Source organism: Aethalodelphis obliquidens, unplaced genomic scaffold (assembly GCF_003676395.1).
Source record: "Aethalodelphis obliquidens isolate GAN/ISIS:26980383/991018 unplaced genomic scaffold, ASM367639v1 scaffold25, whole genome shotgun sequence".
Classification (NCBI taxonomy): Eukaryota; Metazoa; Chordata; class Mammalia; order Artiodactyla; family Delphinidae; genus Aethalodelphis; species Aethalodelphis obliquidens.
The window spans coordinates 12,227,280-12,242,790 of record NW_020837969.1 but is presented as its reverse complement, the minus strand read 5'-3'; the positions used below and the strand labels follow the sequence as shown (position 1 = coordinate 12,242,790).

At 42.5% G+C, this 15,511-nt stretch overlaps 1 protein-coding gene across 4 annotated transcripts in view; it reads right to left on the bottom strand.

Annotated features, from left to right (window-relative positions):
• Window positions 1–6,879: 6,879 nt before the first annotated feature.
• TRAPPC11 (trafficking protein particle complex subunit 11) overlaps window positions 6,880–15,511 on the bottom strand; it is a 39,974-nt gene continuing 31,342 nt past the window's right edge. For all 4 annotated transcript variants that reach the window (XM_027122600.1, XM_027122601.1, XM_027122602.1 and 1 more), the window contains 4 exons: window positions 14,493–14,584; window positions 14,189–14,322; window positions 12,378–12,545; window positions 6,880–7,839 (listed from right to left, as the gene is read on the bottom strand). In XM_027122600.1, coding sequence (XP_026978401.1) covers window positions 7,795–7,839; window positions 12,378–12,545; window positions 14,189–14,322; window positions 14,493–14,584 — 439 coding nt within the window. In that variant the 3' untranslated portion in view covers window positions 6,880–7,794. The remainder of the gene's footprint in view (window positions 7,840–12,377; window positions 12,546–14,188; window positions 14,323–14,492; window positions 14,585–15,511) is intronic.

The following is a 15,511-nucleotide window of genomic DNA, read 5'->3' as shown; positions in this document are numbered from 1 at the left end:
GATGCTGATTCAAACAAACCAGCTGTAAAAAACTGCTGAGCCAATCAGGGAAAATTGAACATAGATCGTGTATCAGGCAACCTTGAAGGAATTACTGGTAATTACGAGATGTAATAAGGTATTGTGGTTATGTTTATAAAAAGTCCTTTTATTTATGGGTGAAATTATGTTAAGGGGGGAATAGATGTGGGTGCAACATCATGTAGATGGTAGATGGCAAAGTATGAATGGCTACAGAGCTGAGTACAAGCATGAATGTGTGCTATTGTCTCTACTTTTGTGTATGTTTGAAAATTTTCACTATAAAAGTGAAATAAAATGAAGGGTAGCGATTAGAAGTAGAGAAAATATTGCAAACGTACTCTGAGCAACTGGTAAGCACTCACACCTCTGATAAACGCATGAACTATCACAGAGCTCCTCCCACCCTGTGTTTAAAAGATTCAATATTCAAACACATCTTGAATGTAGGGCTTCTCATTGTTTCCTGTTAAATTTGGCATTTGGGATTCAGTCCTTTGCTGAGACAGTGGTTTTTGATTATCACCCAGGGTCAAAGGTTTCTCAAGCTACAATTCTTCAATACTCTAATTAGCATTAGACAACTAACAAGAAGACGCGCTTCGCTCAAAAATCCTTGAATTCCAACAGAAAAAGCCCTGCCCTCCAGAAGCGGCGGTGCTGACAGCAGCGAGCACTCTTTCAGTTGTAAGTGAGTCTCAGGCCTCCCCTAATTCTCTTATCACTGAATAGGAACCTCTCGGGTAGGAAAAGCAGAGCCAGCTTTACTCAGCGCTGGACGGGTCTGTCTACACTATGAACGCTTGGTGAGCCTGGGGGCCGTCTGGTGTGGACGCCAGCCAGCACCCCTTCATCACCTGCAAAGCGCTTCCCTGATATGTTTACTTTACAAATTTTATGTGCCCTCCAAACCCAGCTCGCATAACAGGATCTGTTCAAGGATGATGGAAACACATTCCCATACAAGAAAAACACAGAGTAATTTCATGACGATCATGAAAACAACTCCAGGGTCACTTCTGGAGGAAGCCATGCCTCTCTGCTGCTTCATCACTCAAACCCCATAATCACCTCCACTGGGGTTCCTTTCTACCTTGTATCTTTTATTTATTTATTTTTATCATGGAAAGTTACAGACATATCCAAAAGTAGAACCCCCAGGCACCCTTTACCCACTTTTAACAATGATTAACATTTAAAAAATCTTGTTTCATCCACTTCTCTCCAACCTGGTTTGTTTTTTGTTTTTGTCTTCTGGAGCATTTTAAAGCAATTCCCACACATCCCATCAGTTCACCAGTCTTGTGCCCACTTCTACTGCAGCAATCTCATGGCAGTGGAATGTGTTTGCATGCCACCGTCTCCTGCTGGACCACTGATCTTCAGGAAGAGGATTCCTTTATGTTTTAGCAAAACCAGCACAGAAACTGGCCCATGGCAGGCGCTCGATAAACACTTGGAATTCAATGTGTAATTTAATTGTCAACAGCTTTATTGCCATAGACTTAAGAACAGGTCTTTTTTCCCCTCTTTTTTTTTTTCTGCCGCGCCGTGCAGCTTGTGGGATCTTAGTTCCCTGACCAGGGATTGAACCCACGTCCCCTGCACTGGAAGCATGAAGTCTTAACCACTGGACCACCAGGGAAGTCCCAAGAACAGGTCTTAATTCACAGAAGGCATAACGCCTCAGTCATCAAATCCATATTTAGCCCAAACTCATTTATTTAGGAGCAAACACTGGCAACATTAGAGTGGTGGCTATGTAGCATAGTGGTTAAGCACGTGGGCTCTGCAGGCAGTGTGTTGATTTGAATCCCAGCTCTTCCACCAGTTGCCGTGTCATTGGGTAGGACAGATTGTATTTTCCAAAGATGGCTGCAATGATCTCTCCTGTCCCCCCTGTTCTTCTGGGATGTGGCCATTTCCCCATCAGGAGGTAGGGTTTATATTCCCTCCTCTTAAACGTGAATGCGCCTGTGACCATAGTTGAAGTGATGTTATGTGATATACAAGGCCAGGTCATAGACGGCAATGCATCTTCCACCTTGCTGGCTAGACCACCCACACTGGAGCTCTGTGCTGCCATGTAAGCATCCAGCTACCCTGAGACCGCCATGCTGTGAGGAAGCCCAAAGACCACATGGGAAGGTCCTGAGACTAAATGGAGGGATGCCTGGCTAGCCCCATGCTGCTTCAGCTCCCTCGTTCTCACAATCCCCACTATCCTAACTCCAGCTACTGTCAGATGAGCAACTGCCTGAGTGACCGCAAACCAGAACTACCCGGCCAAGCCCTTCCTGAATTCCTGACCCACTGAAACCATAAAAAATAATTGTTGCGTTAAGCTATCAAGTACTGGGATGATTTGTTTTGCAGTGATAACCAGAACATTGGGCAAGTTACTTACCTCTCTGTGCCTCAGTCTCCACATCTTTAAAATGGGGATAATAACAGTACCCACACCACGGTGGGCTTTTATGAGTATTAAATGAGGTAAGAACAAAGTTGCCTGGCACACTGTAGCCCTCAATAATATCAGTAATTATCATTTGGGAAATATACATGGTTTAGAAATCCTGACCAACCTAATAAACATATTATTTGCCAGTTCTCATATGCCAAGCAGGCTGATACGTTCTGGGTAAGGGCGTATTCTATAAATGAAAAACTACTTCAGGGTGGCTGTGAGTTTTGCATCCTCTCAATGACTGGGGAGAAAACAGAATTTAAAACATGGCTCGACCTGTCACTTGCATGGTATATGTCACCTGAAATGCAGGGGTGCCTGGCAGGGTTGACTTTGGTTACATGTTCCCCTCTGGTAAAACACACTTCAGAAAGCAGACACAAAAGGCCCAGTGATCACTTTCTCTTTTGTTCTCAGGCACAAGTAAATTGAGTGGAAGGGAAAGTTTCTCATAAATTTGACCTTCGAAGAGAACCTGAATATAAACTACAAATTTCTTTTCTCATGCATGAAAACATGGGATTTCATACTCATTCGGTGAATTGTATGCAGTTCTTTAGTAGTTGTGTCTGAGAATGGCATCGTTGGCTAAAATAAAAGGAAGATGGCGATGGGGCTCACCACAGGATGGCTTGAGGAGCCCTTGGTAGAAATGTTTCAGAACAAATCCACAAGCAAGAGAAAGTGCACATATCTGTTCGGTATCGTGTTCATTCAGCAATCTCTAATCACTACTGCTGCACCTAACTGCTTCTTGACAATTACAGTCATTACTATTTATTCACTCAACCGTTAAATAACACAACCCATCTCAAGTAGTTTTTTACACTAGGAGTTGGGACACTTTTAGTGCCTTTTCTGGGGTTTTAGGTCAAGAGGTAAGGTGTGTGCTGGGACTACACAGACCCTCCCCATTACAAGAGTAACCTTAACTTTTCCACTTGTTTTGTCCTTGAAAGCACCCCCTCTTTCACTGCAATGCCAATGTGGAAATCACAGCTCAGAATTTTTTTTTTTTTTTTTTTTTGGCTGCGTTGGGTCTTTGTTGCTACGCATGGGCTTTCTCTAGTTGTGGTGAGCGGGGGCTACTCTTCGTTGTGGTGTGCGGGCTTCTCATTGCAGTGGCTTCTCTTGTTGCAGAGCATGGGCTCTAGGCACACGGGCTTCAGTAGTTGTGATAGGTGGGCTTCAGTAGTTGTGGCTCGCGGGCTCTAGAGTGCAGGGTCAGTAGTTGTGGTGCACGGGTAAGTTCCTCTGTGGCATGTGGGATCTTCTGGGACCAGGGCTCGAACCCGTGTCCCCTGCATTGGCAGGCGGATTCTTTTTTTCTTTCTTTTTTTAGTGATGGATGTTAACTAGATTTATTGTGGTGGTCATTTTGCAATATATACAAATATTGTATCATTATGTTGTACACCTGAAAACTAATATAATGTTGTATGTCAATTATACCTCCTCAATAAAAAAAATAAAACAGCGGCAATTATACTACCTTACATACTTTTTAAATATTTAAACCTCATAATTATAAAAAAAACAATAATTTGTAAAATCCAGTTTAAGAAGTGAAGATGACAGCCAGCATTTGTGCAGTGCAGAGAAAGCTGCCTATGAATTCACTGCTTTTCAAACTCCAAACCTTGCATATTTCCCACTCGCCATGCAATCTCCAACTAAGAAAATGAAATTAAATGAGAGTGGTTATTGGAATTATTTCATTTATTAACTATTGCAGTTGTTTGTTTAAATTGAATCCCGTCATCCCAGATTCCCTAAAGACCGTTCAAAGACTTTCCAAGAGCAAGTACAAGTTAGAGGCATCTTCTTCTGATGGTGGTAACACCAGCACCTCCACCACAACCAACTCACTGCGCTTCCTGAGAAAGGGTCCTCTTCTAAGAGCCTGATGTGTATCAACTCACTGCCTCCTCACGAGAACCCTATGAGGCACTGTGGTGGACACACTCTAAAGGTGACCCCAGGATCCCCATCTTCTGTGTTCATGCCTTTGTGTCATGACCCCACCCATACCTTTGAGTGAGTGGTGGGTGGGACTTGGGACTTGCGTTTACTCACTACAATACAGCAGAGGGGACATGATAACATGTGTGTGATTACAGTGCCTGGCTTGCTGGAGCCTCTCCCCCGCCCCCCGGCTGGCTTTGAGAAAGCAAGTGGCCTTTGGTCACCAGCCAAGAAGAAAATGAGTCCCTTGGTCCTACGACCACAAGGTCACACATTTCGCTAACACCTTCGGTGAGCTTGAGAGTGGATCCTCCCCCAGTCAAGTCTCAGATGAGACCTCAGCCCTGCCAGACCCATTGACTTCAGTCTTGCTGACGACCTGGCTGAGCTGTGCCTGGAATCCTGACCCACGGAAACTGCAGACAGTAAATATGTGTTGTTTCAAGCCGCTGTGTGTGTAGTAGCATCGCTCTTCAGCAACAGATAACTAATACAGTGGTGTGGATATCTGCATCCTTGCTTTACAGGGGGAAGGTTAAATAAACTGTTCGCGTTCACGGAGCGAGCAGGAGGCAAGAGGAAAAACCAGAAAGTCTGGGGCCTGGGAGATCAGCGTTAACCACCACGCGTTACTGCCTCTGCTGACATCTTATAGCCCACCTGTCTCACTCCCTCTTCTGAGGGTGGGGACCCCTGTCCTGAAGGCATGGGCCCCGTTAGGGCACCAAATCCAATCCCTTGCAGCCCCGGTGCCAAGGCCATGGCATGGCATTTGTGCCGGCACAAAGGAGAGAGCAGGGGTAAGGGGCCATGACGTCCCTCCCACGGCCCTGGCAACTGGAAAGGAGCAAAGCTTGGTCGCACACCAAAGGCTCCGACTGCCAGGTGGATTCTTAACCACTGTGCCACCAGGGAAGCCCTACAGCTCAGATTCCTTAACACGTATTGTTAAGAACGGTATCAAGAAAGAGGCTTTTAATATTCTGGGTGGAGTTATTAATGGGCCATGAAAAGAAATGACTGAATGAAAATGAACATAAAGAATCTTTTTTTTTCAAGTAATGTGAAGACATTTAAAAAAAATTCAATGTAAGAGCCGTGCTTGGAAAGCCTCTTTATAAAAAGAAGAAGTCAAGGATAAAGAATCTAAGACTTTCTGAGGAAAACTGAGTTGAAGTTGCACTTTTAGGATCACAGATATATAAAATTAAGCAAATTGGAAAATTAATTTTATGCCAAAATCAATACCATCCTCATCCTCTTGGTAACACGCAACATTGATTATCCACCGGCTCTTACCTTCAAGAATCAGGGGTCAAACTTTAATACACAGCTCCCCCAAATTCCAAATTTTAAATGCTTTATTTAAAAATTTATACCCCTGAGTGGTGCATAATACTGGTAAGGAGTAATACTGAGAATCAAATGGCAACACGGTACTAAGACAGAAGACAGGGTCCTCTCATGGGGGACAGATGACTGTGGCTGGTGCACAGAGGCAGGAAGGGAAAGACTCCGAGTTCCTTCTGGACACCTGTAACCTCAGTGAGTCAACAGCTCCTGCAATACTGTGACAGTTTTGTTTTTGGGACCCAGGAAGATCATGATTTCATGTATTTCTGAATTAAGACTTGCAATTTAAAAACAAGTGAATAGAATACACTCACAGGAAAATGAACGACATGGGAGAATTCCTGGTTGAGAAAGGATTAGGCCATTGAGGGAAAGCGCAGACCTGTTATATGGTGTATTTACACTCACACAAATCACACTGACATCAAGGCTAACAATTTTAAAGTGGACGCCAATGACCCATCCGTTCTAACACGCACCGAGTACTCTGTGTTTGACGATGGCCGTGTTAACACATGAGACCTTTATTACATAAGCACGGCATGAGATGGACCTTTGAATTTTTCAAACATCAGGTTACATCCCCTTAGTGAGTCATGAAATCAATTCAGCAGGTTAAACCAGGAATATTTTTGTAGGATGTAAAATATAAGAGCATATAGAAAGTATTATTTCATGAAATTTTTGTTTACAGTTCCTCTTGTGTATTTAATTTTTATCATTCTCATACCAAGTCTATGGGATAGTATTATCATCATCCACATCTTACAGGTAAGAACAGAGACAAACAAAGGGCAACATGAACCGTCACCGGGGCTGGGATTTGGCCCTAGACAATCCGACAAACTCCTGTGGCCTCCACCTGTAAAGCTGTGATAACAGGGAATTCACGTCCTCCCAGCCCGTCACCGCCCCAGTGTCCCCGCAGATGCGCCGCGCCGGCTCTAGAAGGCGGCTCTATTTCCAGTCCTACGCGCCCCACCATCCCTCTGCAACCGTGTTCTTAGTAAAAGCTGCTCCTCGAAGCTGAAATCAAACAAGCGCAAAAGAAATAAAAGATACAGACAAGCATGTCTGAAAGAGAACACATTTATTCACATTATTCTTCTCCTTTTTGAAACTCCTACACTTTTAAACAATAAAAATCTCTGGGAAATGGGGTAGTTTTAAATTAAGATATTTTAACAAAGAGGATTTTCACAATATGATTTTTATTTACATGAATTTTCAGAAGTTTTAAATAGTTCTTTTCAAATCGCACAACATAACTAAAATCTCTTATTTAGACCTTGCACCTTTCTCAAAAACTTTTAGTTTAGGGAATTATGCTTAGAATCAGAATCTTGTTAACATACTTATAAATACAAACCTGCTTCATAAATGATCCGCCTTTCGGCTGCAAGCTGAACCTATTTGACACGTTTTGATGGTAAGCAAAGATATTTTTTAGACATCTTAAATTGCTCTGATTAAAACTTTCTGGAAGTTCTAATCAGTCACGTGCCTGCTTTCCGGTTCCTGTGGATGTATCCTGAGCACAGACTAGATTCACGAGGATGGATTTACCTGTGGTTTAGCCAACTCTGAAAGAGACACTCAGGGATTCAGAACTTTCCTGGGGCAGACACTGGCGCGTGTTCCCCTTGTCCAGTCATATTTCAGATGCTTATCTTTCCTCGGCCACTGCATGTGCAAATCCCTTACTTTGAAAAGACGTTACTACCCATAAAATGACTTTCAACAGTAACAAAGGACTGACATCCTTTCACGTCACACTGACAGATTTCAAATATTTATTAGTGAAAACTGTAAGAGAGGATAGATTTTCCTAATATTTTAAGCATGAGTTCCTCTGAAGAGTTGCTATAACATCCATTAACAAACAGCAAAGATTAACTTGTACCACGATCAAGCTACAGTTCACCATGGAAAACGTATACACTTCTGTCCAGCATCTCCGTAAGAACAGCCGAGGCCCGTCCTGAACATCACGCGGCAGCAATGGAGGCATCGTCCATGAGTCTGCCCTGGGGCTGCCGAGTGGAAAACAAAACGGGTTTACAAAATGATAATGGCAACAGTAGCGCTATTAATTGAAGAGATTTTGAAGTTCTTGGAACTGTTTCACGAAAACAGAATAGACGTGTGCAAGTACCCAAACAAAATGTGTTGCTTTCCTCCTTTCCCCCCACCCTCTTTCTTCACGTGAGCCGGGGATGGTGACGGCACAGCCTCCGTGCTGCCACACTCCCTCTGTGCCCAGTGGCAGACATCACCAGCCGATCACACCCACCCGCGGAATCTACCTCGTCACTACTTTTCTCTTAACCCGGTGTTCTGGCAGCTACCACCAATCTATCAATGCACCGCGCCTGAAAGGGAACCTGGCCACCATTCCTGCTCAAGCGGTAACGCTCTATCCTCTCTCCCTTGCTCGGCCTGTGTCCCGAGCTTTAAGCCGGCCACAAACCTGAGCTGACAGCAAGCTCTTTGGGATTCAAGGTTTCCCAGTCTCCTGTTTGAGAAAAAGTGATTCACAATGAACTCTAGGGTATTAACAACGAAGATTGCAAGGATTGAAGCAGCAGATAAAAACAAAATTTCCCTTTCTCGAAGTTCAGTGATTGAAAAAATTTAAAACATCACATCAGAAGAAGAAAAACTGAGAGTGATTAAAAGGTATCATGACTGTTTTTAGGGTAAAATTTCTGACAGGTCAGCAACACCCCAGAGAGTCATCGAGTAGCTAAAAGAATGAAATTCTTGCAAATGACTACTTTACTGCTGTACGTTAGCAGACCTCTGTGGGGAAAGCATGAGACGGTGTCTGGGACATGAACTAGATTAGCACTGCAACCTCAGCACCACAGCCCACTGCTGTGTTTCAAGCAGCTGATTCCTGTGGGTTCCCTGGAGCAGCGAAGGGGGCGCCCCCACTCTGATCTGTTGCTGGGCAGCTTTATGTACGTATGTACGTATGTACGCATGTGTGCGTGTGTGTGTGAGTCAACAGGCATCTGAATGGGATGAACGAAAGAACAGGTCGCTGGTCTTTCACACTTCATGTAATTTGTAGGACTCACGGAGGACGTTTAGCTGTAGAAACAGAATAAATGGCTCCACCAGGTCACATCCTTAACGAACACAGCTTTACAAACAGGGACAGAGAACAATGAATCTGTTTTCTTATCATGCAATAAGAAAACAAATCTATTTTGCGAAGGAAGAAAAATATGGATCCAAGCTTGCTCTAGGCGGCACTGTCCAACGAGACTCTCTGCGAAGAGGAAATGCTCCACATCAGTGCTGCTAGCTGCACGCCTACTGAGCGCTTGAGATACGGCTAGTGCAACTGGTAACTAAGCTTTAAATTAAGTTTTAATTAATTTGAATCTCAATAGGCACATGTGCTCGTGGCTACCATACTGGAATAGCACAGGTCTAAAGGTTAATAAAGGTATGACGGGATGTAAAATTTTAGTCAGTGATTGTTCATGAAGTGGAAAAAGGGTAATCCTCATTCACTGCCCTTAGTGTGACAGGTAAAACAATTTTAATTATTGAGTTTTCCCAGATGATAAAGGAGCTGGCTCTGAATAATGCAGTCAATGATTTTAGCAGCAGTCAAGTTACTAGAAGATGGTTCTTAAATTTAGAGAAGAGATCATGGCAGTTAGAAAAGGGTGTGCTGATTAGGTTAAAACTTATGAATGTTTACTTTTCTGGAACCTTTCCTTATGGACTTAAAACACCACCACCCAGAAGAGGTTTACTGTGAAAGAAAATCAGAAGACGGAACTAGATTTATCTGGGATTAGTTTGGGTGTTCTGAGCACTTCAGGGAAAGGAATGAAAGAGATTAATTGATGGGAACAAAATGCTGGTTCCTCAACATGACCAACTCTCACATCTCAAACAAGCTCTGTTTGTTCGGCTAGAATACGATCAGGTCTGTACATCGATACATACTTTCAGGCTGATGAAAGCCATACTTCTGAGTTTAGGAAGAGCAAACTTTGGAGGGTCAAACAGCTAAAAGGACATCAGAGACCACCCATCCCACTGCCACTCCCCAACCCAGTCATGACTTCTCCCCTGCAGGGTAACCTCAGACATGACAGTGAGGAACAGCAAGGGAAATGGCTTTAGAGTGTGATGAGGTGGAAATGTTAAAAAAAGCCACTGCTGTGTGCAGGCGGGCGGTATATGGGAAATCTCTGTACCTCCCTCTCAATTTTGCTGTGAACCTGAAACTGCTCTAAAAAAAAAAAGTCTTAAAAAAACAAAAAGGCCACTGTTTAAACACAGGAGATCCAAAATTATGAGATTTAAAAAATGATAATTTAAAAGTATGGTATAAAAGGGAACCCTTTTGCACTCTTGGTGGGAATGTAAATTGATACAGCCACTATGGAGAACAGTATGGAGGTTCCTTAAAAAACTAAAAATAGAGCTACCATACGACCCAGCAATCCCACTACTGGGCATATACCCTGTGAAAACCATCATTCAAAAAGAGTCATGTGCCACAATGTTCATTGCAGCTCTGTTTACAATAGCCAGGACATGGAAACAATCTAAGTGTCCATCGACAGATGAATGGATAAAGATGTGGCACATATATACAATGGACTATTACTCAGCCATAAACAGAAACGAAATTGAGTTATTTGTAGTGAGGTGGATGGACCTAGAGACTGTCATACAGAGTGAAGTAAGTCAGAAAGAGAAAAACAAATACCGTATGCTAACACATATATATGGAATCTAAAAAAAAAAAGGTTCTGAAGAACCTAGGGGCAGGACAGGAATAAAGACGCAGACGTAGAGAATGGACTTGAGGACATGGGGAGGGGGAAGGGTAAGCTGGGACGAAGTGAGAGAGCGGCATGGACTTATATACACTACCAAATGTAAAACAGATAGCTAGTGGGAAGCAGCCGCATAGCACAGGGAGATCAGCTCGGTGCTCTGTGTCCACCTAGAGGGGTGGGATAGGGAGGGTGGGAGGGAGACGCAAGAGGGAGGGGATATGTGGATATATGTATATGTATAGCTGATTCACATTGTTGTAAAGCAGAAACTAACACACCATTGTAAAATAATTATACTCCAATAAAGATGTTAAAAATATAAAAATAAAAAAATAAAAGTTTGGTATAGAATAGAAGCTTAGAGGGTTAATAAAAATGATTTGTTTTGCAGATGCAAAAGAAAAACACAACAAAACTGTGTAAGTCTAGAAAGGTAACAGGTGGGATGATTATGACACATACATGAACACAGGCTAACTTACAATTTACCAAATCCCAGATTATATAAACAAGGCTTCCCCAAAGCCTGACAGATACAAAAACGGAAATTGTAACTTGTCATCCAAAAAGGGGGTATAAACTTAAAAAGAGAACATACAAGGGACTTCCCTGGTGGCACAGTGGTTAAGAACCCACCTGCCAATGCAGGGGACACGGGTTCGAGCCCTGGTCTGGGAAGATCCCACGTGCGCGGAGCAACTAAGCCCATGCGCCACAGCTACTGAGCCTGCGCTCTAGAGCCAGCGAGCCACAACTACTGAGTCTGCGCTCTAGAGCCAGCGAGCCACAACTACTGAGCCCGCATGCCACACTACTGAAGCCCACACTCCTAGAGCCCATGCTCCACAACAAGAGAAGCCACCGCAATGAGAAGCCCGCGCACTGCAACAAAGAGTAGCCCCCACTGGCCACAACTAGAGAAAGCCCGCACACAGCGGCGAAGACCCAGTGCAGCCAAAAATAAAAAAACAAAACAAAACAAAAAACAGTGTGATCCTCTATCAATTATTTTAAAAAAAACACAACAACAACAACAATAAAAAAAGAGAACACACAGGATTCATATATGTTCATGTATCTCTGGTTACCAAGGGAAACCAGAACTATCTGGAGAAACAGCCTTAATTTAGGCATCAAGAGTGGCTTAACCCGAGGCAAAGCGATGACAATCCTACAGGGTCCTTTACTGAAGGAACCTGGAATCGTATCACTGTTAAAAAATCAAAATATTAAACCAGAGTATAGTTTCTGACTGGTGATCGTTTTCAGAAAAGACCCAAATCCAGTAGTATTACATAGTTAGAATCAGAAAAGTTCAGGGACTGTATTCAGAAAGTTAATCCATTTTGATTAAAAAATAGTTACAAATTAACTACAATTTTAAAACATACTTTTAAAAAGTAAACAAAAAATTAAAATAAAGAAATTTAAAAAAGAAAAACAAAAATAGAAATACACTTTACTAAACGCCAAAGAAAAACCATGTTTAAGGATGCCAGAAAGATAAACCTTTACCCAAGGGAATAAAAATCTTTGAAATTACATCTAGAAATATCTATAAAATAGAAATCTAAAAAAAATCTATAAAATAATAACTTTACAGAAATGAATAGCAATATTGCCAAATTTATACAGTAACAGTCAAAGTCCTATCCTGCTAGTCTCCAAATACTTAGTGAAGTTTACATGAAAAGACGTCTTCTTTTGTTTGTTTTCAAGACAGTGAATTTAAAAAGCAGAAAATGTCTAAGCCTCACCTTTACAAAAATCCTGGTGGGTATAAAACGCCTGAGCAGTTGATTTGTGAAGTTGGGGAACCTGAGCAAGTTGATGTTGAGAGACGGTAGCTGCTGATACCCGGCCATCAGAGGGTAGAAATTATATAACATTTCCTGTTCGGTGCCAGGGAGGATACGTAATCGAATCTAAATCACAAAAGTTATAGAGAAAGATGATCAAATATAGATATCAAATATATCTATACGACGTTACCCATACATTACTAGCAAATGATAGGACACCTAAATCTTTCTGGTGAAATATTCACACGCTCTCCTATCCCTTCTTCCAGACAGATACCAAAATATACAGCGAATTAATGAGGTCAGGATCATGCAGTTAACAAACGTAACAAAAACATGTGCATGATTTCTCAGTTTCTACCAACATCTAAAAGGCAACCTGTACCTGCTTAACAATGGGACCACAGGGTGGATCAGTATTTCCTGTGCCTTAGACCAGGCAGGCTTTATAGGCACGGCACAGGGCGCTATGGGATAACGTGCGGAAAAGCATCTTTGTAAACATTATGTCAACATGAGACAAACAGATTGTTTCCTGTGTTTTGTGTTAGGGACTCTACCTTTGAGGTAAGGTAAGTAACTTCAGGGGAAGAAAAGATGTTTGTACTTTAGGAAAGAACACCAACAGGTAAGGTTTTTGGTATCTTACATTATCTAATTATTTTTAAGTCAATAGGTGAAAGAGATCAAAACAATCAAGAAAAGCTTACTCATTTGCAAATGAGTACATGTAGGTGCGTGTTGCGTCAGAGATAATACATGTGTGTGTAACCAACATATTACAGCTAATATTATATTTGGTATACACTATAAATTTAAATTACTGTACAGATTTACAGTATACTTCATGTGTAATTCTACTTTCATTTAACTGCAAACACAGCACTAAGGACATGCCCAGCCATGACATGGCTGGTGAGTCAGGGCGGATGCTACTAGGTGTTAAGACAAGTTTGTGCTCTAATTACATCCTTATCTTACTGACCACTGAGGTGTGTCCCTGTTGCCACTCTTTTTTGTTTTGTTTTTGTTTTTGTTTTGGCCACACTGCACAGCTTGCAGGACCTCAGTTCCCTGACCAGGGATTGAGCCCAGGCCCTGGCAGAAAGCCCAGAATCCTAACCACTAGGCCACCAGGGAGCTCCCCTCTGTGGCCACTTTGAAGAGGAGGACAGTATTCTCACTGCAACATGGTTTTGCCTGAGAGTGTACGTCCCACTCAAAAATCTGATGAACTTTTCTACCCCTGATTTGAATAGATGAATCAAAACATCTTAATCACTTATTTTTATGTATAGATACAAAATTGTGCCTACACGAAACAAAGATAAGTAAATTCTATGCAAGATCAAAATCTCTTAAAAACTGTACTGATAGTTCAGAAGGGAATTAAGCTTTGATCTGTGTGGTCATGCCTCAAGGCCTCAAATTAAAAGACACACACACACACACAAACTCATTAGTAATAAAAGGGATATTTTTAAATTTTCAGGAATTCTATTGTAGTCCAAGAATTTGTGAACTCCTGTTTTATACGGAGAAAGAACCTATATGTGTGATCTCAAAGCAAAAAGGGTTGCCCATTTAACTCAGTTCTATAGCAAGCTGTAATTAACCTTCAAAAGTGACTGAAGATTCCCCACTATCAAAACAACAGGGACCACAGTCAGCCTTATCAATTCATTTGTACACAAAATGTACAGCTTTCCACTTCCTGGCCATACTTTTGTGTCTTCATAAACAACCCAAAGAGCTATGACCTGTACCTGTTTAAGACCTGAGAACATGAAGGCGTCACTGGGCTCCACAGAAATCTCCACATCTTGAACTAAGTCAGTCTTATTCTGGAGGTGATACTTGACTGGTAACGACTCTCTAACACGCCCGAATGATGGCAGATCTGCAGAGAAAGATGACACGTTACTCTTGGTTTAAAAAAAAAAAAAAAAGCTCACCATTTATGGGTTCTTTTTTTTTTTTTTTTTTTTTTTTTTGCGGTACGTGGGCCTCTCAATAAAGTAAATATTCTTCCTGGATTTTTTTGATCAAATAAAATGTGAGTGCCGTTACCTGCGTTCACATGGAGAGGGATATTTTCTACAATCACGTGTGGCAGAGTGATGACAGTGCTGATGACAGGGATGTCGTCCATGGCTGAAGTCCTACAGCAGAAAAAGGTACCTTTTAAATCCACATTTCATGTGAGAAGTTAATAAATCAAAACCAGGGAACACGTATATTCACCAACTAATTACGAAGGAAATATAAATTATTCCTTTTCTAAAAGTTTATTAATGGAAGGAGTTTTGTGAAGAGCTTTTACAATCCCATTTTTGTTTTGAGGATTTCCGATTAACAAATGCTGTAACTCAAGGCTGCTGTTTGGTCCCAGTGATGAAGTAAGCAGTTGCGTCAGAATGTAAGTCAACGGCACACGAGCACGCCACGTAACATAGTGTTTTGGCAGCAAAGTGTTCTCAATGTCAGCAGCAGTGCGGTGCTTTACATTATGACACAAACACCTTCTCACACCAAGGACCATCTCCAGACGGGCACCAGACCACTGGACATGCCCTGCTGAAACTGCACTGTGGGCACACAGGAGAAACTGAAGACTAAAAACATTTTACTATCAGTAGACACAGTGGCATTCCAATATTCCTGAGATGAAGTGAGTTACATTATGAGACTGTCAGATATTCTTCCCTGCAGTGCAGTCAGGGTGGGAACTCCGGGGGCAGCTGGCATCTATCTGACTGCTGAGCATGTACGTAGAGGTGGAACCGCTGTGACACTATTACAGTAGTGCCAACCACTGACGGGCAAAAGCACCCAACCTCTCACCATTGAGAAATACATGTCTTTTTTTTTTTTTTTTTTTTTTTTGCGGTACGCGGGCCTCTCACTGTTGTGGCCTCTCCCGTTGCGGAGCACAGGCTCCAGACGCGCAGGCTCAGCGGCCATGGCTCACGGGCCCAGCCGCTCCGCGGCACGTGGGATCCTCCCGGACCGGGGCACGGACCCGCGTCCCCTGCATCGGCAGGCGGACTCTCGACCACTGCACCACCAGGGAAGCCCCAAGAAATACA